Below are 22,780 nucleotides of genomic sequence, written 5' to 3'. Positions count from 1 at the left end.
TGGATATTCAAAGTTAAGTATGTGTGTCAAGGACAAGTTTGGTCCCTTTCCTGCAAAGCAGAGCTGAATGAATGCGAAACTCCTTCCACTTACAGAAGAGTTTGCTTTTCAAAACACCAGTCAATAAATTCTGGAGGGAATTTTGCTGTTCTGAACATACCTTTTAGGCAAGATTCGGCAACAACGTGCCATCCAGTTTTAAACATAATTTTTAGAGACTAGCTTTGATTTTTGTTGTTGCACACAGTGATCTATAGTTGCATTAGAGCAGCCACAGCAGGAGAACAATGTTTATTTCAATACTGTGTTCTCTGCTTTGCTTTGACCTGCTAAATTAGATTATAAATAGGGCATGTCACAGCTCATAGACCTCATTCATGTTCATCAATAACAGTGTGTTGAGAGCTATTAGCTGGATTTTTATGGCAGTAAAATATGATGGGACTGGAATGGGTTTTTAAAATATGTTCAGTTAGCTATAATGTCTTCAGCAGCCAGCATGCCAGGTATTCCTTCTTCCTCCTCGTGTTTTAAATGTATCATCCAATTAATCTGATTTCTTCATATTCTCTCCTCCCATTAACCTATTTATTGGGACATACCTTTTATGACATTCCTTCAGCATATTAACCAGAGAGTCATTAATTAGCAAACTCTTTCTAACATCTTGAAACAGATGAGCTGCAGACTCAGTTCAGAGCTGTGGAGTGTTACCTGCTTTTTGACAGAGCTGTGTTCTTTTCCACCAGGATTGTTTATACTTCTTAAGGTAGCACATGAAAATAGTAACTCTTACCAACTTGGAAATACTGAATAGGGGTGTGGGAAATTGAGGATGAAGGAAGTTGAAGGGGAGAAATGGCAGGGGGAGAAAAGGAGTTTGTTAAATGACAGTCAATCTTAAAGCTTATAAATTCAGTGGCGCAGCCACTAGATGGAGACACGTTTCAGAGGGGTAGCCGCGTTAGTCTGGATCTGTAAAAAGCAACAAAGGGTCCTGTGGCACCTTCAGGACTAACAGATGTGTTGAAGCATAAGCTTTCATGGGTGAATACCCACTTCGTCAGACGCATGGAAACAATCAGACATTTGGACAGGTTAGTAGACAATAACTACGTACGCTAACCAGTATGTTAGAATAGTGGAACCAATTCTATCCATGATTGTCTGTTTGGAGTTCAAATTCAACATGGGGTGCCCATCTGAAACAAACCTTTGTCGTTGAATGTTAAGAATGCAGAAATGGGGCCAAGGGTTCCTCAATTTTGTTCCCAGTGCAGGCAAGGCTTAGCAGAGATTCCCCGGCTAGCAGTTGATATAGACTTCTCATTTATAAGGTGTTTTAAGATTATTGGATGCAAGTTACTTGGAGTGCAAAGTAAATTTATTTTATTATGTTTTTCCTTGCAGTATGGTGTTCAGCTGCTTGGTGTGTGAGTGCTGCGTGGAGTTCCAGAGAGAGTGGAGTCCCTGGTGTGTGGGGTTGTTTTTTTTTTCCTTCTTTTTTAAAGGCGGGATTAAGCTGGACATTGACCTGTGTGGAAGCCTGTTTATGTATCCCTAGTGTGTGGTTGTTCTGTGTAATAAGCACCTTCTGTTTCAGGACTGTGGTTCCATATAACATGAAAATTATGTTTATACTACACTTTTACATTGAATATACATTTAAATATTCAGTCTCAGAAAAATAATGAAATATATTAATCAAATACACCAGTTAATATATTAATTTCACTTGATTATTTTTGCTTTATCCTGGATTCATGGTTTCTTTGGACACATGTTGGACAAAATGGTGCTCTTATTCAATGATTTTTTTAGGGTAGAGCAACCCATTTGGAGCAGGACTTATTTTGTTAGTTTGAGAGAAGTCCAGTTGTTTAAGTCTGATACATAAAATTGTACCTTCAATCTTTCTTTCTTTCTTTAGTAGGCAAAAATAGCCAAAGCTAGGAGGATACTAGCTAATAGTGACAAATATCCTCAGGAAATTAACACATGGAAATGTAATAGAAAATATTATCATTAAGACTTTCTTGCAGAAACTTTGGTGTGTCCAGGAGTGAACTTAAATCACAAAATGACCTTATGCTCTGTGAGGACATATTTGGCTAAAGGTTATATCCAGGCTTGAATCCAAGCATTTAAACTTGAAGTTGAGTTATGTACCTCAAGTTATGTACCTATCACCTTTGTTGGCCTGTTAGCCATTCTGGACACTGACACAGAATCTGGGCCCATGCCATACATACATTTATTTATGTGGAGCTATAAATATGCATGATATGTTACAGAAAATGAAAGGCACATTCCTTGTCTGGCACATCTTACGATCTGAGGGCCTGCTCCTACCTCTAATGTCCCTGGGAGTTTTGCCCAAATAAGGACTGTGCCCTAAATTAAGACCTGACATGATGGGAGGATAATAAATACTGGATGTGGAAGATGAGTATTACAACAGACCACATGGTTATTTTGGTCAGTATTGCATGAATCTTTGAGGGCTCTACACTGAGCGTTAAGATGGCTCAGATTTAAAGCCTAATTTAAATGCCAACCAGACCAAGCCCAGTGAAATCCATTGGGGTATTTTCTTTATTTCAGTGAGCTTCCGACCAGGTCCTTATTTCGTCATTCAGTCTTTCCCTACTGCCATTGAAGACTTGTTCGCCGCTGCGTATTCTGGACAACTTCATTCATTATAAAATTAAATGACACCAACAGTAATCCTTGATGTGATGAATATTACAATTGCATGCAGTATCTTGGGGGATTATTGTATTGCTGTGGGTAAGCGGTTATAGTCTAGTGCATGGGTGAGGTTTACAACAGCTCTTCCAGAAACTAAAAATAGTGTGTGTGTATGGAGTGGGGGAAGGTTAATAATTGCAGCCCCATGGCCTCTAAACAGCTCCAGAGAAGAACCGCCCCCCTTGGGTTCAGACAGGTACCAGAGGCCAAGGAGCAAAAGAGCATCTGCAATATTAGGCTGAGTTTAACTGATAGAGGGGCCTTCTTTTTGACTCCTCAAATGGGCATGACCTTTTGTGCCAGGGGAAACCCACCCCTAAAGAAGGGTCTGAAGAATTGGTACCTACCAGGGTCTCCCCAGGAGTGATGGGTGACAACTGGTATGTTTAATGTGCCTTTAGACCAGGGGTGGGTAAACTTTTTGGCGTAAGGGGCACATCAAGGAGTAGAAATTGTATGGCAGGCTATGAACCCTCACAAAATTGGTGTTGGGGTGTGGGAGGGGGTGAGGGCTCTGGTTGGGGGTGTGGGATCTGGGGTGGGGCTGTGGATGAGGAGTTTGGGGTGTAGGAAGGTGCTCTGGGCTGGGACTGAGAGGTTCAGAGGGGGATCATGGCTGGGGCAGGAGTCCGGGAATGGGTGCAGGTTCAGGCTGGGGATGCAGGCTCTGGGGTGGAGCTGGGGACGAGTCATTTGGGGTGCAGGAGGATGCTCTGGATTGGGATCAAGGGATTTGGAGAGTGGGAGGGGGATCAGGGCTGGGGCAGGGAGTTGGGGCATGGGGAGAGGCTCAGGGGTGCAGGCTCTGAGCGACACTTACCTCAAGTGGCTCCCGGAAGCAGCAGCATGTCCCTTCTCCAGCTCCTAGGCATGGAGCGGCCCCCAACCCTCAGAGTAGGGCCATGGCGTGGCTTCAGGGAGCCATGTGGTGCAGCCCCCGACCTGGCGCCCTGGCTGGAGTGCAGGAGAGGGGCTGCGCCGCATGGTGCGGCTCCCGCCCTGGTGCCCTGGCTGGAGAGGGGCTGCGCCGCATGGTGCGGCTCCCGCCCCGGTGACCCGGCTGGAGAGGGGACACGCCACATGGTGTGGCGTCCGCCCTGGCTGGAGCTTGCAGGCTGTAGTTTGCCTACCCTTGCTTTAGACCTCTTTACTGTGTTGTATTTTCACTGTTTGCTTTTGTCCACAAACAAAGGTACTTTGCTTTGGAAAAGCAGTGTGGTCACTAGTTGCTGCTGACAAAGCTTAGTCATAACCCTGGAAGAGAAAGCAAAGCACAAGAACTTGGGGGTTAATCAGACCTGCTAAGGTTGCAGGGGAGCTGCAAAGCTAAACACCTCATCAGGAGGGGGTGGGACCCTGGTCCCTGCCCAGAGAGAGGTGACAGCTAGAGGCTTGAGACTTTGAGCAGACTACAAAAGGGGGTTAAAGGTGCAGTCACCCTGAAACAGTGACACCTGGTTCTTGGAAAACCCGTCATCCAAAGATTTCAAAATGCTTAACATTCATGATCCTTTTGCCAGTGCAGTGTGGTGTGTAAGTGTTTATGCCAGTTTCAAAGATGAGTCAGCTGAGTCCAACAGAGCCAACCCCTTTGTTTTCGTTGGAGTAGCACATAGGCCAACTCATAGTAGTTCTCTCCATGGTTATTTGAGTCCATGGCAGAGCTGAGACTTCCAGGGATCAGAAGTTTTAACTGTTAAATAACACTCTCCTGGTGATGGTGCAATTTCCATCCCTTCTTTGGGAGACTATTCAGTAGTCTACTAGATTTCATTATTAAGACCTTTTTATGATATTTTAGTGCTAGTCTTTGAAAAGTGTCTGATCAGTACTTTGGAGACTCTTTGAGAAATGAGTTTAAGATGTCTTAAAACTTTCTAAACCCTGGAACTTTGCCATACTCTGTTTACCACTGATACTTCCCTGTGCTGTGCTTGACATTGTAAATGTGTTCTGTAACCGATCAGCATATTGGCAGTGCAGCAGGAGCCATTCTCAACACTGCATGAGTCTGCTTATCATATAATTAAGGCTCTTCGTTTTCAGCGTTCACTGATTTTTAACTGAAAAATTCCCAGGATTTACAAAAGCCACTATTCAGTTTTTACCATTTTTTTTCCCACCTGAATTTTGGAAGTGCTGGAAATCCCTGGCCCCAGCTCCCTGCTCCGGGGGAGATAATGGTTTCATAGTGTGGCGTCCATGTTCCCAAGCTGCCATGTCTCCTTCCACAGCGGGGAGCTGGGTCAAGAATACTGGAACGACTCTCTTGTGCTGCTGTACATACTGTGTTGTTGTTCACCACCACTGCATACACGTTACTAGCTTTACAGATAGCATGGACAGTTAGCCGCGATCAAAGAAAATCAAAGTTAGTGAACAACTTTTCATGCTAAAGTGGATCAAAAAATGAAAACCTGTATCAAACTATATTTCAGAAGATAAAGAGGGTTTTGAAAGTTTAAAAACAACAAAACCAGAAGTGATATATTTAACTGATATTTACCACAGAACTACCAAGTTAGTGCAAAAATAATTGATTTTCACCTATTTTTTAATTTTTTTTCTAGTCAACACTGAAAGCCTTAGGAAATTTTAAACAAAATAAAAACTGAAAACAAAAGGCCTTAAGTAAAATTTAAAATCAAGTCTAGAACTTCATGCAGTGATCTGACATCTTGTGCAGCATATCTTCCTCTTCAATGCCTTTTTTCCTCTCTCATTCCTAGTACTTGAGGCTTTGTGGAAATAACTGATACATTTTAACCTTTTGGAAATGTTAGTGTGATGATCTTGCCTTGCATTCTGAGGATCTTCAAGAGCAAGTTTATAATAAAGGAATTGATAGTTGATTCTTGTTTCATTGCTTAAAAAGAACACATTACATTTTCATTTCATGGATTTTTTTTTTGACACCTTTCTAACTGTTAAAATTTTAATTAAACAGCCAGAGTCTCTTAGGGGCAGGTGGCCAGCCAGAACTACTAGTATTAGATACGTTTATTTCTTATTCAAAAGCCTCTTGCTCTCTACACATTCTGCAAATTGCTTGTCTAACGAAACACTGTTACCCTGTCCTCTCATTTTGTTTGGGACATTCACTTGTCTGTTTTTAAACTTCCTCCCTGCTTGCACAGCACCTAGGACCAATGGGGTTCTAATGTATTTGAGGTTGCAAGGCAGCGTAGTATGATTATTCTGTTTGTTTCTTTGATGGTGTTGTAGCAGTGCATGGTCCTAGGATATGAGACAAGGTACATGAGGTAATATCATATGTAGTGCCAACTTCTGTTGTGGAAGGTACAAATTTTTGAGCCACACTCCACTTTCTTCCCCAGACCTGAAGGAGAGCTCAGTGTAGATTGAAAGCTTATATTTTCCACCAACAGAAGTTGGTCCAGAAAAAGATATTCCCTCCCCCACCTTGTCTTGCTCATCTTCTTGTGTGTGTGTGTGTGTCAGTGTTAATGTCTTTTGACTTTTAGCCCTTTCAAGGCAGCCATTTCTCTTTCTTTAGGAAAAAAAATTTTTGGTCCATTTTTGTAGCATAAACCTTCGATTGTCCTGCAGTTTCTGTTGGAACTTACTAAGCTTGATTTTCCCGAAGTTGTGCTATGACCTCAGTGGAAATTGTGCTCATGTTACACACTAACAAAACTGCTGAAAGCAGAAAGGCCAGCTGGCCGCAGGTAAGTGGCACAATTATACTGGAACAGGCAGTTGAACCTTGAACTACTGCTAAGTCTGATCGCAATAGACCGTCTAGTTCTCCATGACCTCATCTTGTGAGTGGCAGCCCAAAGGTGACAGGTCATTATGGTGATATGGCCTGTAATGTCAATGATTTTGCCATCACCCTGGAGATGCATTGCCATTTTCAATTCTGTAAGTATTTTGGAGAGGAATTGTAACCTATGGAACAGATGTATGTAGAGTCAGTCGGAGGGTCTCTTCTGGAGCATGTTGGAGAAGGGGGCAGAAGGAAGTGTGTACATTACACAAGTTGGGACTTATTAGGGTTGATTGACAGACTTAAAACCCACTTACCTCTCAAGTTTACTATAGCTCTAATTTCATATTGGTGGAAATCAGGACAGACTCAGAAGGTGACGACATTACAGTACTGTAAAAGTAGGACAGATCAGAAACTGACCCAATGCCTCACTGCTGTTGGATTGTGTGGAGCTTTCTGGGGTCACCAGGGAAGACTTAGGCATGGTCAAATCTTTCATTCCCTTGTTTGCTTACCTAGCATGCAACCCTGCTTGGGAGAGGAGCATATCTCATTTAGGCTATGGACTATGAGGATGGGGGGAGGCAGAAACTCAGTATGAAAGGGGGAGTGGAAGGATAGGAGGAGGAGCGAGGGGAGCTACTGAGACCTGGGATTGGTGGCAACTTGACATGCTCTGTTCAGTTTAGCTCAAAAGACAGGCAGGCTCAGTGCTCTCAGCAGCAGACTCCAGAATTAGCTTAAAGCTGGGTGGGTTGTTGTTCATAGTAGCATTCCAGTAGCACTTCGGGGAATTTTAGACTGTTGATCATGGCCAGATCTCATCTGGTGTAATTTGGGGGAGCTCTAGTGATGTTTGTGAAGCTACTCCAATTTACACCAGCCGAGACTCTGGCCCTATAATATTCTGCTTCGTCCACAAACTGGATGCAGACCAGTTGGCTTCAGTCAAAGCTTATTTGGCTTTGACATAACAATTTATTGCCCCTTAGACCTCAAGCATACTCCTCTCTCTGTTCCAAAAAGCCATTTCAGCCTGCAATGCGAATGTGGGGGAGGAGAGCAATTTAACTTGCCGCTGGTGTATTTCATCACAACAGTGTGTTATGCGTTTGAGGGTGATAATGGCACCCAGGTGAAAAATACCATTGTGTGCTAAGTAAATAAGAGGGGGTTAATTTGTGCTGCGCTACAAGTGGAACCTGTCTGCCTTGCCTGGTTGCCTTAGGAGGCATCTATTCATGCCACACCTGCATTACCCTTCATGCTAACAGCTTAATTAGAAAATCGTTACTTTCAAGGAGGAAATGGCTTCAGTGATACAATAGTAGCATGTGATAGAATATCAGTTTAACCTGCGGTCATATTACAAGACTATCCTTCCCCATGTGTCAGCGCTCCCGTATCCCTTCCTGTTTAAACCACTTTGCCCTTGGGTCCTAATCAGGCACCAGCGCAGCAAGCAGCTGCTTGGGGTGGCCAACGGAAAGGGGCGGCATGTCGGGCTCTTTGGCGGCAATTCAGCGGCGGATCCCTCAGTCCCTCTCGGAGGGAAGGACCTGCCGCCGAAGAATTAAAAAGCCAATCGTGGCTCCTCTTCCTCCCTCCCCCCATCCCCCGGCCACTTGGAGCATCAAAAACGCTGGAGCCGGCCGTGGTCCTAATGCAGGATAAAATTATTCTTCAAATGTGATTATGTGGATGCATAATGAAATGTGTTGCTCAAGTAAGCTATTTAATAGTTGCATTATTTAGCAAAAGTTGCTCAATTCAGAGTCTCCTACCAGTTCTAGTAGGGAGGATCCCAATATGCTTTTTGGGCTCTTCAGGATTCACCCACCAGTTGAATGCACTCCTCTCTTAGAGGAGGGGAAGTAGACTTTATTCAATTGTGAAACTACGCGGGAAAGAGGAAGCAGGTAAGAAAATAAAATTGGCCAAGAGAAAGTTGTACCAGCAGTGTTTTTAAAAAATCGTTGGTTAATATTTGATAAATTAAAATGATACAGTAAATGAGCATGTTTGATCATTCAGGATTTTAAACATGAGTGACAGTCTTGAACAACTGGTAGACCCTTAAGGGTTAAAGGTCATGTCATGAGTAGTTGCTGAAGAGGGTCCAGATTAAATGGTATTCTCGGTGTCACAAGGCATTAATTATATTCATGCAGATTATACACGGTGTAACGTTTTATTCATTTAGAAGGCTGAACACAATTAGAGCTCCATTAGTTTCCAAAATGTTTAACTTGTACTCAGCATGTGAGTTCTTGAGAGAGCTGTACTGGTATAAGTAACCGTAACAGTCTGTTGCTATTTAAATATACTATAGTGTTTAAAATGCCCCGAGAAAGGGGTTTGCTCTGAGTGAGTGACTCTGAGTTCTAATCCTAAATAACATGGACTCTCTTTGTGACTTTGGGGGACTCACTTAATCATTCAGTTTCTCCCTCTGTAAAATGTGATAATACTTCTTACTTCACAAGGGTCTTGTGAGGATTAATTAGTTAATGGTTGAATGCAGTTCTGAAGATAAGTACTGCTAAATCATATTAACACTGTGAAACTCACGAGTGTCAGGTGGCTGTTAGCCTTTTTTGTCTTTATCCAAAATATATCCTGTTGTTAATGCACGTGAGCCATGATTTCCTCTGATTTTCTATGAATTGCTGTGCAAGAGAATTTTCAGTGCAGAGTAAAGCCAAAATGATAGAGAATTAGACCTTAAGCATCGTTTTCTGTCTACAGATATTTTCCTAGGGTAAGAAGTGGATAATTACGGAATATCTCCATCCAGGTGAATCAAAACTCTTCCTGGTCACTGGAGAATTTACTATACAGGCATAAACAAAAGTATTCTTTTCCCCAGAGGCAGGGCTGGCTCCAGGCACCAGCCGACCAAGCATGTGCTTGGGGCGGCACCTTGGGGCGGGGCAGCGCTCGGGTTTGTTGTTGTTGTGTCTTTGTTTTGTTTTGTTTTTTTTGGTTCGGCCAGGCGGCGCTGGAGCATTTTTTGGTTTGTTTTTGTTTCGGCTGGGTGGCACTTGGGGGGCGGGGAGGGGTTACCGAGGGGCGGTGCTCTTTTTTTTTCTGCTTGGGGTGGCAAAAAGTTAGAGCCAGCTCTGCCCAGAGGTAGAGATAATTGCTTTTCAAAATGCATAGTTTTCTTTTTGTAGGAGTCAAAAAGCTAACTATGTTTAGCACATTTAAAAAAACCCATAAAGATGGTGATGATTGTGCTGGTGAAAATAGCTGCAATGGTTGCTGTTAAAATGGCAACATTTGCTTGGTCACACATGTAACCTCCCTTTTCCTCCCTGGGTTACTTGGGAACAGGCAACACTCACCTGTGTGCCTGGGTGCCTGATGTTGTCGACATTAAAGAAGATCCTGAGTATCCCAGTGGTGGTGATGGAGAGGTGGGAATCCTCTAGTCACCCCTCTGCTGCAGTCTCTTTACTCCTAAAAGAAGTTAAAATTGGCGGTGCTTCCACCTGGCTGGCCCCTGTACACATTCAATGGTGTGCCTTGGGAACCACCAGGAATGAACCTGTTCTAATAATAATTAATAAGAATAGAAATTGTGGCATGAATCTAACTCATATCAATTATAAATAAAATACATCCAATGTACTTAAATTAGAGCTAACACTCTTTTACTTAACTAAAAAATCAGGGTATAACAATCTAAAATTATATGTCACTATTAATTTAAATCCACAGGGGCAGCTGAATAAAATCAATTAACAAATATAATTGTAACTTTAGCGCCCTCGTGGCCAAGATGGAGTCTGCGCTGCAGGCAGCTCTGACTAAGAGAAGGCGCGCGCAGAAATGCAGCAGGAGAAATCCGTTGCACCGCAGGGGCACCTGTTCCAAACCACCCCGAGTGAACACGCCCACCCACCAGAAAAGTACAATGCATATAAGAAAGGGAAATATTTTTTTACAGAGGGATGAGAGGAGAAAAACAACAAGGGGAAATATAGGGGAGCAGTAGAACAGGGTTGCATTCAGGCCAAGGCCCCACAGGCCCAGTGGTAGCACAGTGGGATAGGGCAGGCACTGAGCAATGTGTCCACACGCAGAGTTCAGGAGTCCTGGGCAAAGTTTCAGCCCATTGGTGAGTCTTGGCTGCTCCTGGTTGTTTTTGGCACCAGTAAACTTCCCCCAGCAAACCCCTCCGGTGCTCTCTTCTGCCGCCGTCTGCAAAGCCACACAGAGCGACCACTTCCCCACTTAACTAGCTAGCAGCCTCCGTCCTTATTCCCCATGCAGAGTCACAAGCCCCAGTACTCACAGCCCCATGCAGCTCTGGGCAGCTGTGATACTGGGTCCAGCTCCGGCCTCTCCTTCTCAAGTGATTCCTCCCTGGCACAGTGCTCCTCCTGGCTCCTGTTTGGGGTGTCCCTGATCGGCTCCCATGTCCTTCCCAGGCTTCAGGCAGGTTCTCTGCTGCTTTGCTTTGTGAGGGCCTGCAGGCTGCATCCCTTCTCTCTCTGGAGGTCCAAAGCGCCCCTGGAGTTTCCCTTGTTTCTCTCTCTGCTCCCCCTCCCCGCTTAGGAAAAAAATTTAAAGGGGCCATGCTCTCTAAACCCCAAAAGGATTAAAATAAATAAAATAGGTATATCTCCATATATTTATCTCACAGAACTGGAATGGACTGTGGGATCACTGAGTCCATCCCCCTGCCTTCACTAGCATGACCAAGTACTGATTTTTGCCCCAGATCCCTAAGTGGCCTCTCAAGGATTGAACTCACAACCCTGGGTTTAGCAGGCCAATGCTCAAACCACTGAGTTGTCCCTGCCCCCCCGCCCCTTACAGTGATAAATGAAACTTGTGTAACTGGCATTTACACTGCCACCATTTACCCCACTCTGCAGTGCACACTCCTCTGAAATCCAGAGTCCTAGACGCTTGCGTGGGCGCACTGGAAGACCTGCAGCTGGAGACAGTGCTCTTGGTTCTGTGTGTCAGTCCAGCCAAGGCAACAAGCTGCACAACCCCTCTGATAGTTGGAGCTGGTCCCACCAAATGCCAGCAGCTCTGGGCCCTGGTTCAGTGGCAAGATCACTCTGCCTCTCCTCAGACTTCATCTCTCTGCTGTGCCCCTTCCCTTGCGAGTACAGTAACTCCTCATTTAAAGTTGTCCTGGTTAACATTGTTTCGTTGTTACGTTGCTGATCGATTAGGGAACATGCTCATTTAAAGTTGTGCAATGCTCCCTTTTAAGGTCACTTTGTCCACTGCTTGCAGGAAGTGCAGCCTGTTGCAGGTAGCTGGTGGGGGCTTGGAAACAGGGTGGACCGTCAGCCCCCCCATTAGTTCCCCTAAGTTCCCTGTGCTGCAGCCACCCAGTAGGCTACCAGTTGCTGGCAGTTCAGCTGTCCCTCCCCTCACCGCCATGTGCTGCTCCTGCCCTCTGCCTTGGAGCTGCTCCCAGAGACTCCTGCTTGCTGTGCAGGGGAAGTGGCAGGGGCGGGAGCTAATGTCAGGGTGTCCCCGTCCCCCCTGCTTCTGCACCCCGCTTACCCCTTCTCCATATAGAGCAGGGAGGGGACACAGATGGAGAGAGACAGAGAGAGCTTGGGGCAGTAGCTGCTGTCTCAACTTCCTGATCCACGTAAAAAGACAATGCACTTAAGAGTGGGTCAGCTTACTTAACTGGACAGTGTGCATCTCTCTTCTCCCACACACAAGGTGTGTGTCTGTCTCTGTCTGCTGTGCTGTCTCCGCTTCCTTGTGTGAGAGGCTACATTAACAACAATGTGTTAACCCTTGAGGGCTCAGCCGAGTGCTAGTTCATCATTTAGCAGCAAGGCATTCCCTGGGATATAACCCACCCTCTAACTTCATCACTTCAACAAAGCTTCACAATCATCATAGCTGTGAACGGTATTAAATTGTTTGTTTAAAATGTATAGTGTGTATATTTATATAATATATAGTGTTTTGTCTGGTGAAAAAAATTTCCCTGGAACCTAACCCCCCACACCCCCATTTACGTTACTTCTTATGGGGAAATTGGATTTGCTTAACATCATTTCACTTAAAATTGCATTTTTCAGGAACATAACTACAACGTTAAGTGAAGAGTTACTGTACTTTCCCAAACAGTGGGGGTTACTCACAGTTCCCTCACTGCAGCCCCACCTCAGTCAGCTCTAGGCACAGCAACAATCTCTGCTCTGACCTCAGTGAAGCCACCGACAGCCTCTGAGGCTCCCTCAATCAAAGCCCCTGCAGGCTCTCAGCAGCAGCTTCTGGCTTCCTAGCAGCAGCTCCTGGTATGGACAGAGCTCCACAGCAGCAATCTCATTCCTTTTCTCAAAATGGAGTCCACCACCTGCTCTCCCTACACGAGAAAGTCTCGCCCTCTTTCCCCAAGGCATCATAGGAGTTGTGGTCTCTAAGGCTAGATTCATAGGCCCCTCTAGTAAAGGTGCCTACACACAGATACCAAGTTAGTTCCTGTTGTAAGGAAAGGGGGAAACTGATGGCACTATATGGTTATTCTTGGCAAATGCTGGCATTTCAATATACCTTGTCCAAAAGTATTTTAAAAAATAATAATCGTTCTTGGTCAACAAAAAACTCTTGATTTAAAAGCTAAACCAAAATGAAAATATCTGTTTCAAAATGCAGTACTCAGAAATAATTTACGAGGGGGAGAGCGATCTCATCTGTTCTATTTTAACAGGAAAGATTTAATTAAAATGGTCACTGTGGTATCTAAGCACCCAGCAGTGTTTACAGTTTAGCATATCCAATGATTTTTGGAAGCTTTTACAGTATCAGGGGGAGGGCGTTTGGGATATAAAAAGGTTTTCAAAGCCACAGAGCAAATAAAAATAAAATAAAGTGCTTTCCTTCAGCCCCTCTGGTGGCACAGCAGGGTGGTTAATGCTATGATGTGAAAGTATGTATTGATGGTGTCACAGTAGAACAGGCTGGTTAAAATTTCAATCAACCAAAAGCTAACCCTCAAAGGTGGAATACTCGCTCAGCATATCATGATACGTAGCTCACTGTTTTTAAAACAGAGGAGTAGAAGTTACAGTGCAAGCATGGGTGTTGTCATCCTAGTTCAGCCACTGATTTGATGTGTGAGTTTGCCCAAGTTATTAATTACTTGTATAATGTGTATTACCACAATAACTGGGAGCCCTAGTCGTGGACCAAGACCCCTTTGTGCCAGAAAGACAGTCCCTGCCTAAGTAGCTCACAATCAAAGTATGACAAGAGACAACAGATGGCTACAGATGCTATAATGGGGGAGGACAAGGAAACAATGAGACAGTACTGGTCCGCATGATAGGCAGTGGGCTGCTGGTTGCTGAGAGAGCTGTTAACAAGTTGTTGTAGTCATGGTGACAAAAGACAGCCCTGGGGAGGGAGCTGAAGGTAGATGATGAGATTGTTTTGTGAGTGTTTGCAGGGGGCACTTTCCATATGTATGGGGGCAACCTGAGAGAAAACACAAAGGTGTTGGTTTGAAACTGTAGCAAGTGTGCAGTAGGGAGAGGACACATAGAGTGGGGATAGGCTGTGGAGGGCCTCAAAAGTGACGACAAGCAACTTGCTTAGGTAGAGCGGGGAATCCACTGGAAGGATGGAAAGAGAGGGATGATATGGTCAAAATGGCGGGCTAGGAGAATGATCTCTGCAGCGGTATTCTGAATGGGTTGAAATGGAGCAAGGTTGCATTTGTCAAGGCTGTGAAAAGGACACCACAGTAACTGAGATGATGAAAGCCTGGATGCAAGTTTTAGCTGAGGGGATGGATATGAAAAGCCTTGTCTTATGGATGTTAGGCAGAAAGAATCTGTGAGATTTAACTTCTCCTTGCCTCTGTTTCCCAATTTTTATATTGGGAATAATACTTGCAGATCTTAAGGGGGTGTTGATGATAAATGTATTATTGTGAGGTGATGCAGGGTCCACAGATGGAAGGAGCTATAGGAGTGCCAAGTACAGTATTATTTTACAATAAGCAGTCTGTGGTACAGATCATCTTTAGAAATTGCATGCTTGACGTCAGCTTTGAAAGGTTTTGTCCTGCAGCTCAAAGATGGAAAAGTTCTTTAGAAATGAAGATTTGGTAACTTTTGACCAGAACTGTAGGCACTCTGAAAACCAATGTCTCCAATTCCTTTTTGTTGAAATGCCACTAAGATTAGGCACTAGAGAGTAGATAATAAATTGCATATACGGTGGGAAATTTAATATAGAAAAAGAAGAAATGTGCTTCTGTAGTTTGATAATATGTTAACTCTGCTCTTCACCTTTTTAATATTCTTGCCTCAAAATCATTTTTCTTTGTTTTAAACAAGCAAGCAATTTTTCATCGTCCTCTGAACTGTGGTTAACTCTGCCAGTGTGCTCCACAACGAGACTGTTGCATGTACCTGCTTTATCCATTTGTCTTTTTAGAGCTTGCACTTTAATCAAACTGGCTATCATATTATGGGCATGATTTGTCACTAGAAGCAAAGAGATCATCTTGTGGTTGGAGTAAGGATCTAAGAGTTGAGCCTATTGAATTCTAGTTCCGGCTCACTACCACTATGACCTTCAGCAAGGTACTTTTCTGAGCCTCATCTTACCCATTTGGTAAAATGGATCTAAGAACATACATCTCTTGTGGATTTTGTAACTCGGAGCTGATGTGAATAGAGCAGTGTGGGACAAAAAGATTACCCTCAAATTAAAAGAATGCACACTGCACATCAAATACAGCATTCATGTGAATTATTTGTATCCACTCTACAGAAATCCCAGTGTTCAAGGTGTTAGGATGTGCTCATCTTCTCTGTTCCCCTTATTGGAATTCTGCAGCGTACATTCATTGCTAATGAACTTGGTTGATTCAGTTCAAGATCTTGCTACTTGTATATAAAGCCTTTAATAGTCTAGCCTCGAAGTATATACTACACTGGGTAGAAACTACAGAGGAAGGGGGTTGCTAGATATGCAGAATGTAATCACCCAAATTGAAATCTGGTCAGGACAATGGGCTTGAAGAAAGAGCCATGCAATTTCTAATAACTGTAAGTAGTCATGACCTCTGTTTCTATGGCCACGTCTACACTACGGGATAATATCGAATTAGCTAAAATCGGTCTCATAAAATTGATATTATAAAGTCGAATGTGAGCGTCCACACTAGGCACGTTACTTCGATAGTGTGCGTCCATGGTCCATGGCTAGCGTCGATTTCTGGAGCGGTGCACTGTGGGTAGCCAACTGAGCAAACGCCATAGCACAGCAAGCATGGACCCTGCTGAGATCAGTAACGCTATCGTGAACGTTGTCAACACCTCGCGCACTCTCGTGCTGTCTATGCTGAACCATGAACTGCAAAGGCAGGAGGAGAGGAGGAGGCAGCTACGGCAGCGCGGCGACGAGAGCGATGAGGACATGGACACTGAATTCTCCCTAACCGCGGGCCCCTGCGTTTTGGAGCTACTGCTGGTAATGGGGCAGGTTCTACCCATTGAACGCCGATTTTGGGCGCGGGAAACAAGCACAGACTGGTGGGACCGCATAGTTTTGCAGGTGTGGGACGATTCCCAGTGGCTGCAAAACTTTCGCATGCGTAAGAGCACTTTCTTTGAACTTTGTGACATGCTTTCCCCTGCCCTGAAACGCCATAATACTAAGATGAGAGCAGCCCTCACAGTGGAGAAGCGAGTGGCAATAGCCCTCTGGAAGCTTGCAACGCCAGACAGCTACCGGTCAGTCGGGAATCAATTTGGAGTGGGCAAATCTACTGTGGGGGCTGCTGTGATGCAAGTAGCCAAAGCAATCGTTAAGCTGCTGCTACGAAAGGTTGTGACTCTTGGAAACGTGCAGGTGATAGTGGATGGCTTTGCTGCAATGGGATTCCCTAACTGTGGGGGGGCCATAGATGGAACCCATATCCCTATCTTGGCCCCAGAGCGCCAGGGCACCCAGTACGTAAACCGCAAGGGGTACTTTTCAATGGTGCTGCAAGCACTGGTGGATCACAAGGGACGTTTCACCAACATCCACGTGGGATGGCCAGGAAGGGTTCATGACGCTCGCGTCTTCAGAAGCACTACTCTGTTTAAACGGCTGCAGCAAGGGAATTACTTCCCAGACCAGAAAATAACCGTTGGGGATGTTGAAATGCCTGTAGTTATCCTGGGTGACCCAGCCTACCCTTGATGCCATGGCTCATGAAGCCATACACAGGCAGCCTGGACAGTGGTCAGGAGCTGTTCAACTACAGGCTGAGCAAGTGCAGGATGGTGGTAGAATGTGCATTTGGCCGTTTAAAAGGGGCGCTGGCGAACATTACTTACTCGCTCAGACCTCAGCCAAACCAATGTCCCGTTTGTTATTGCTGCTTGCTGTGTGCTCCACAATCTCTGTGAGAGTAAGGGGGAGACATTTATGGCGGGGTGGGAGGCTGAGGCAAATCACCTGGCCGCTGAGTACGAGCAGCCAGAGACCAGGGCGATTAGAAGAGCACACCAGGAGGCGGTGCGCATCAGAGAAGCCTTGAAAACGAGTTTCAGCACGGGCCAGGGTACGGTGTGACTGCTGTGTTTGTTTCCCCTTGATGAACCCTCCCCCCTTGATTGACTCATTCCCTGTAAGCAACCCACCCTTCCCCTTTACTTACAGCTTGCTGAAGGAAATAAAGTCAGTATCGTTTAAAAATCATGTATTCTTTATTAAAAGTCATTCAGTATTGTTTTAAAAATCATGTATTCTTTTTTAAAAGTCATTCCCTGTAAGCAACCCACCCTCCCCCTTTGGAGTATTCTTTATTAAAAAGTAATTATAAAAAGAGGCAGAGAATTATCAAGGTATCCCTGCCTGCTGTGGTTTGGGAGAGGGATAGGAGGGAAGGAAAAGGCCATTAAGCACATTTCAACGTAATGACAGCCTTTTGCTTGACTGTCCAGGGGGGTGGAGTGGGCGGGTGCAGAAAGCCTTCCCCCACGCGTTCTTACACGTCTGGGTGAGGAGATATGGAACGTGGGGAGCTTTGAGGGTGGTTAACATGGGCTGCAGCGGCACTCTGTAAGCCCGCTGCTCTTCCTGAAGATCCACCATGCGTTGGAGGATATCAGTTTGAGCACGCAGCAGCTGCAGCGTAGCATCCGCCCACCGCTGATCTTCCTGCCTACACCTCTCATCTCGAGCGTCTCTCCTATCCTCCCGTTCACTGGCATCTTTCCTGTACTTTGCTAGCACATCCTTCCACTCATTCTGATGAGCTCTGTCATTGCGTGTTACTTCCATGATTTCTGAGAACATTTCATCTCGTGTTCTCTTCCTCCTCCGCCTTATCTGAGCTAGCCTTCGGGATGGCGTAGGGAGGCCGGACAACTGTGCAGCTGCATGGGGGAGGGAAAACAGGGAGAGAAGTATGTAAAAAGATACATTTTACAGAACAATGCTTGTACTCTTTCACAGTGAATAACACTATCCACCTTACATAGCACATGTGATTTCACTACAAGGTCGCATTTTGCATCGTTTAATATTGAGTGCCTGTGGCTCTGGTGTTGCAGATCTCACAGACGCAGGTCCAGGCATCCAAATTAAGCTTCCATGCGGCCATGGTAAGGCTTTCTGTTTGACTTCTCCAGCGTTCATATACACAGTGATCTATGATGCCTTGTTCCTGTTAAGAGGAACCAGCAAACCCCAAACCCCCCTCTTTCCCCTCCTCCCCCACCGCATGGCTGCTATCATGTAAGATCACTGGTAATGATCACCACCTCCTTCCCCCCCCCCCCCCCCCTGCACCGCGTGGCTGGTAGCTGGGAAGATTCCTGCTCGCCAAACGCTGAAAACTCAGCGCTATCCTTCCTCCCCTCCCCCCGCTTTGCTACGAGCAAGGAAGGATTAAGCGGCTGCCCAGTAGGAAAATCCATGTCTGCCCCCTAATTAAAGTTCCTGAATTTCAACCAGGTTACAATGAATGATATAACTCTCCTGAGAATACCACCGCAGGATGCAGAACGTATGTTTCTGGAATGCCAGCAGTCACCTGGGCCATACGCGCTGTGCTTTGTGAAGCTATGATTCCGAATTACTTGCTACATGCATGGCGTGGAAAAGTGTCATACAATGGGGGACCAAATAGGGCTGCCTTGCCCAGAAATCTTCTGCAAAAGCTTTTTGAGTACCTCCAAGAGCGATTCATGGAGATTTCTTTGGAGGATTTTCGCTCCATCCCCAGACATGTTAACGAACTTTTCCTGTAACTTTAACTTTACTGGCTGCGAATGCATCACAAGCCCTGATGGCAAATAAATCATTAAAAAACGCTTGTTTTAAACCATGTTTGATATTTACAAAGGTACACTCACCAGAGGTCGCTTCCATGGCTTCACTGTCTGGGCTTGTGGCTTGGGAGGGCTGGGACGGTAATTCTGGGGTCACAAAAAGCTCCTGGCTGTTGGGGCTAACGGTGCTGTGTGCTCTCAGCAAGCTCTTCCTCCTCTTCCTCTTCCTCCTCATCTTCCCCTCCGCAGAATCCTCAGCCACGGTTGATATTACAACCCCGACCTCTGAATCCACGGCCAGGGGTGGGGTACTGGTTGCGCAGCCCCCTAAAATTGCATGCAGCTCAGCATAGAAGCGGCATGTTTTCGGCCCTGACCCAGACCTTCCGTTTGCTTCTCTGGTTTTCTGGTATGCCTGTCTGAGCTCCTTAACTTTTACTCTGCACTGCACTGAGTCCCTGCTGTGGCCTTTTCCCGTCATAGACTTTGAAATTCTTTCAAATATTTTTTCATTTCGTCTTTTCGAACGGAGTTCTGTTAGCACTGAATCCTCTCCCCATATAGCGATCAGATCCAGTACCTCTTGTGCGGTCCAGGCTGGTGCTCTTTTTCGATTCTCAGGAGACTGCATTGTTACCTGTGCTGATGAGCTCTGCGTGGTCACCTGTGCTGATCAGAGCTCCACGCTGGCCAAACAGATTTAAAGAGCCCTTTATATCGATATAAAGGGCGTTGTAGTGTGGACGGGTACAGCGTTAAATCGATTTAACGCTCTTTAAATCGATTTAAACGCGTAGTGTAGACCAGGCCTGTGTGTCCTTTGAAAGACTTCCCACAATAGCACTAGTAGCCATGTTTATCTGAAACAAATCCCCATCTTCGTTTACTTGCTGCATGTACCAGCCTCATGTTGCCAAACTAACAGTACCTACCGGGTTTCATTTGTAAGGCTCCGCAAAGTGGATCTATGCTCCTTTTTGACAACAGGAGGGTCTAAAGTTGCACAAGTAATTATTAACCAGCTAGCATGAGCTCTTCATCCTCGCATTTTAACATTCAAGTCAAAAAAGCATGTTTAGAAAACCCCAAACTTCTCACTAGAGTTATTGCTAAAATGTCAAAGCTGACAAACTTGTTAGCTGGAAAATTTGGTAGAGTACACAAATATGCAAATTTTATATACTGTCAAACTGTATATTTATAATGGTACTGTTCATGTTCTTGTAATTATATTTTGTTCAACTAGATACAATTGTTACTCATGTATCAACAAGTAATCAGAATGACATGATTTTAAAGTCTAATATCTGGTGGGAGTCTGTCAGGGCTGAAACCATTGCTTCATACTGTTGTAAAATATTAGTGCTATCTGTGATTATTCAAACTTAGAATTGTAAAAGTGTTGCAGTCATGTTGGAGTCGATGAGATTTTTTTTGTACTGTTCCTAAGGTTAAATTAATCAAATTCTGGAAGATGGCCAGAATAATTTCCATTCTCTGGATGCATCAGTGATGCCACAATTTTTTGTTAGGCTTGTAAAGCTCTGTTCCTCTGAAACAGCTCGCAAGACAGACATACAATTTATAGAAAGAAGTATACCAAAGAGGCATTTGATTTGGTTTTCAAACCATCAGCTAAGCAAATATATGTAGGAAGAACAATCAGTCAGAGAGAGTTGGACCTAAATAGCCACTAGAGACCCCCGACAAATTATGGTACCTGCATATAAATGCAATGTAAATAAACTATCCTGAAATGTCCTACTTGGCTTGCTTGTCGAAGTAGTAGTCATCCTATTCCTGAACATTAAACAAGGTTATCCCAATGTGACTGCTATTTTATGTAAAGATCACTTTCCTCGTATCAGTGTTGGTGTGAGATAAATAAGGATAGTTTGGGAAACCTTGATTTCTACTACTTAACATGTTTAGGAAGTTTCCATTACTGGTAATGCCATTTCAAATCCTGCAAGCCGAGAGGCAGAGGAACCCAGGAAACGAGCATCTCAGCACTTTAGACATATATTTTAAACTTCCTTTCTGGAGGTAGAATATTGATAAATGTAAATATGTTGCTTTGGAAAACCTATCCAGTAATTTAGTGAACTGGACTCGATGGGAGTAGTAGGTTGTTAAGTACTGGATAAAAAAGGAAATGATGAAAGTTAATAAGACTGGGACTTTTCAGCTCGGAAAAGAGACGACATGATTGAGGTCTATAAAATCATGACCGGTGTGGAGAAAGTAGATAAGGAAGTGTTGTTTACTCCTTCTCATAACACAAGGACAGCCAATGAAATTAATAGGCAGCAGGTTGAAAACAAACAAAAGGAAGTATTTTTTCACACAACACACAGTCTGTGGAATTCTTTGCCAGACAATGTTGTGAAGGCCAAGACCAGAACAGGGTTTAAAAAGAACTAAGTTAGTTCATGGATGATAGGTCTATCAATGGCCATATATGTTTGCCAGAAGCTGGGAACAAATGGGCGACAGGGGATGGATCACTTGATGATTATCTGTTCTGTTCATTCCCTCTTGGGCACCTGGCATTGTCCACTGTTGGAAGACAGGATACTAGATGGCTAGATGGACTTTTGGTCTGACCCAGTATGGCTGTTCTTGCATTGAAGACTAGTGAGGTTTCTCTGAGTACAAGTCACCTCTTAAAATGAAGAGGAGATAGGTTTAACAGGGCAGCAGTTCTTAACCAGGAGTCCAGGGCCCCCTGAGGGTTGCAAGCAGGTTTCAGGGGATCCGCCAAGCAGGGCCGGCATTAGACTCACTTGGGCCCAGGACAAAAAGCTTGAGCCCCGCCACTTGGGGCTGAAGCCATAGCCTGAGCAACGTAGCTTTGTGGAGCCCCCGTGGCATGAGGCCCTGGGTAATTGCCCTGCTTGCTACTGGCTAATGCTGGCCCTGGCTTTTATACGCACAAATACCATTGTTGTGGCACAGGTGCGGTATGGAGTTTTTGTAGCATATTAGGGGTGGGAGGTTCAGAAAAAAAGATTGAGAACTCCTGTGATAGGGGAGGCAGGGAAAATCCAGCGTGTGCAAAATATAGTCACAAACACGTCTTGGGTACAAATGAATTTTGGTGGTAAGGAAAGTAGAAGTCGGGCGCATTGTGTTAATTCACGCCGCTCTAGTGCTGGTCATTTGAGAATCCGAACCCCACTTCCAAGGGAGAGGGATATATTGAGCTCATTATGTAGAAACTGAGGCAGAGGGAAGTTAGAGAACTTGCCCAAGTAATGATTTGAATCAGTGTCAGAGTTGGGAGCTCCTAACGTCCATTTTCCTGTGCTAAAAGCAGTCAGTGCCTCTCTAAACGTAGTGACAACCCCCCGAGTAGTGTAACAGAATATCTCATTCTTAACTAATTCAATCTCTTGTTTGTCTTCATCCAAGAAAACAAACCCTTTTCTTCTCCTCCACTCCCATTCCCCCACCCCAGTTGGGCTAGGCAGATCTTCAATACTAAAGTGGTTTATCATGCGACACCTTGCCATGGAAACGTTTCCTTCTCACATTGGTTTTAATTGTTGCTTTGATATATGCGGTGTGTACAGAAGGGCATTAAGTAGGAGTGGATGTGCATGGCAAATGCAAGGTCTCATTTATATATTCAGCACGAAATCCTGGCTTTATCAAAACCAATGGGGTAAACTCTCAATTGATTTCAATGGGGCTGTAGCATGATGGCTAAACTTTTATCACTTTCCTCTTCCTGGGGATTCACATCAGCCTCAGGATTTACCCGTGCAAAGCCAAATGGTGCAGATTTGTGTTGGTTGCTATGTTCTATAGGATACACAGCCTTTGTTCAGTGCACTCATAGCAAGGCTGGAGGCGTGGGATGTTGTATAAGATCTCAGCACAGCAATTTAGCCACATGAGTTTAATTGCAATTAATGTTTGTAGAAGTTGCATCTGAAAAGCCCTCAGCCTCACTCACTTTACCCTGATGCTGATAATTTTAGACATGTCAAATATTAGGATGGGATTTTGAAAGGGATCT

At 44.7% G+C, this 22,780-nt stretch overlaps 1 protein-coding gene across 2 annotated transcripts in view; it reads left to right on the top strand.

Annotated features, from left to right (window-relative positions):
* Positions 1 to 22,780, top strand: part of GDPD5 (glycerophosphodiester phosphodiesterase domain containing 5) — a 358,488-nt gene that overhangs the window by 218,025 nt on the left and 117,683 nt on the right. The window contains exon 1 of one of the 2 annotated variants that reach the window (XM_075061812.1): positions 920 to 1,097. The exons of the other annotated variant lie outside the window; for it this stretch is intronic. Within the exon in view, the coding sequence (XP_074917913.1) occupies positions 1,044 to 1,097 (54 nt within the window). The 5' untranslated portion in view covers positions 920 to 1,043. Of the gene's footprint in view, positions 1 to 919; positions 1,098 to 22,780 lie in introns of those variants that run through there. 2 annotated transcript variants of the gene reach the window in all.

This window comes from Chelonoidis abingdonii, chromosome 1 (assembly GCF_003597395.2).
Source record: "Chelonoidis abingdonii isolate Lonesome George chromosome 1, CheloAbing_2.0, whole genome shotgun sequence".
Taxonomy (NCBI): Eukaryota; Metazoa; Chordata; order Testudines; family Testudinidae; genus Chelonoidis; species Chelonoidis abingdonii.
The sequence above is the reverse complement of the archived record's forward strand: the minus strand, read 5'-3'. Positions and strand labels throughout refer to the sequence as shown.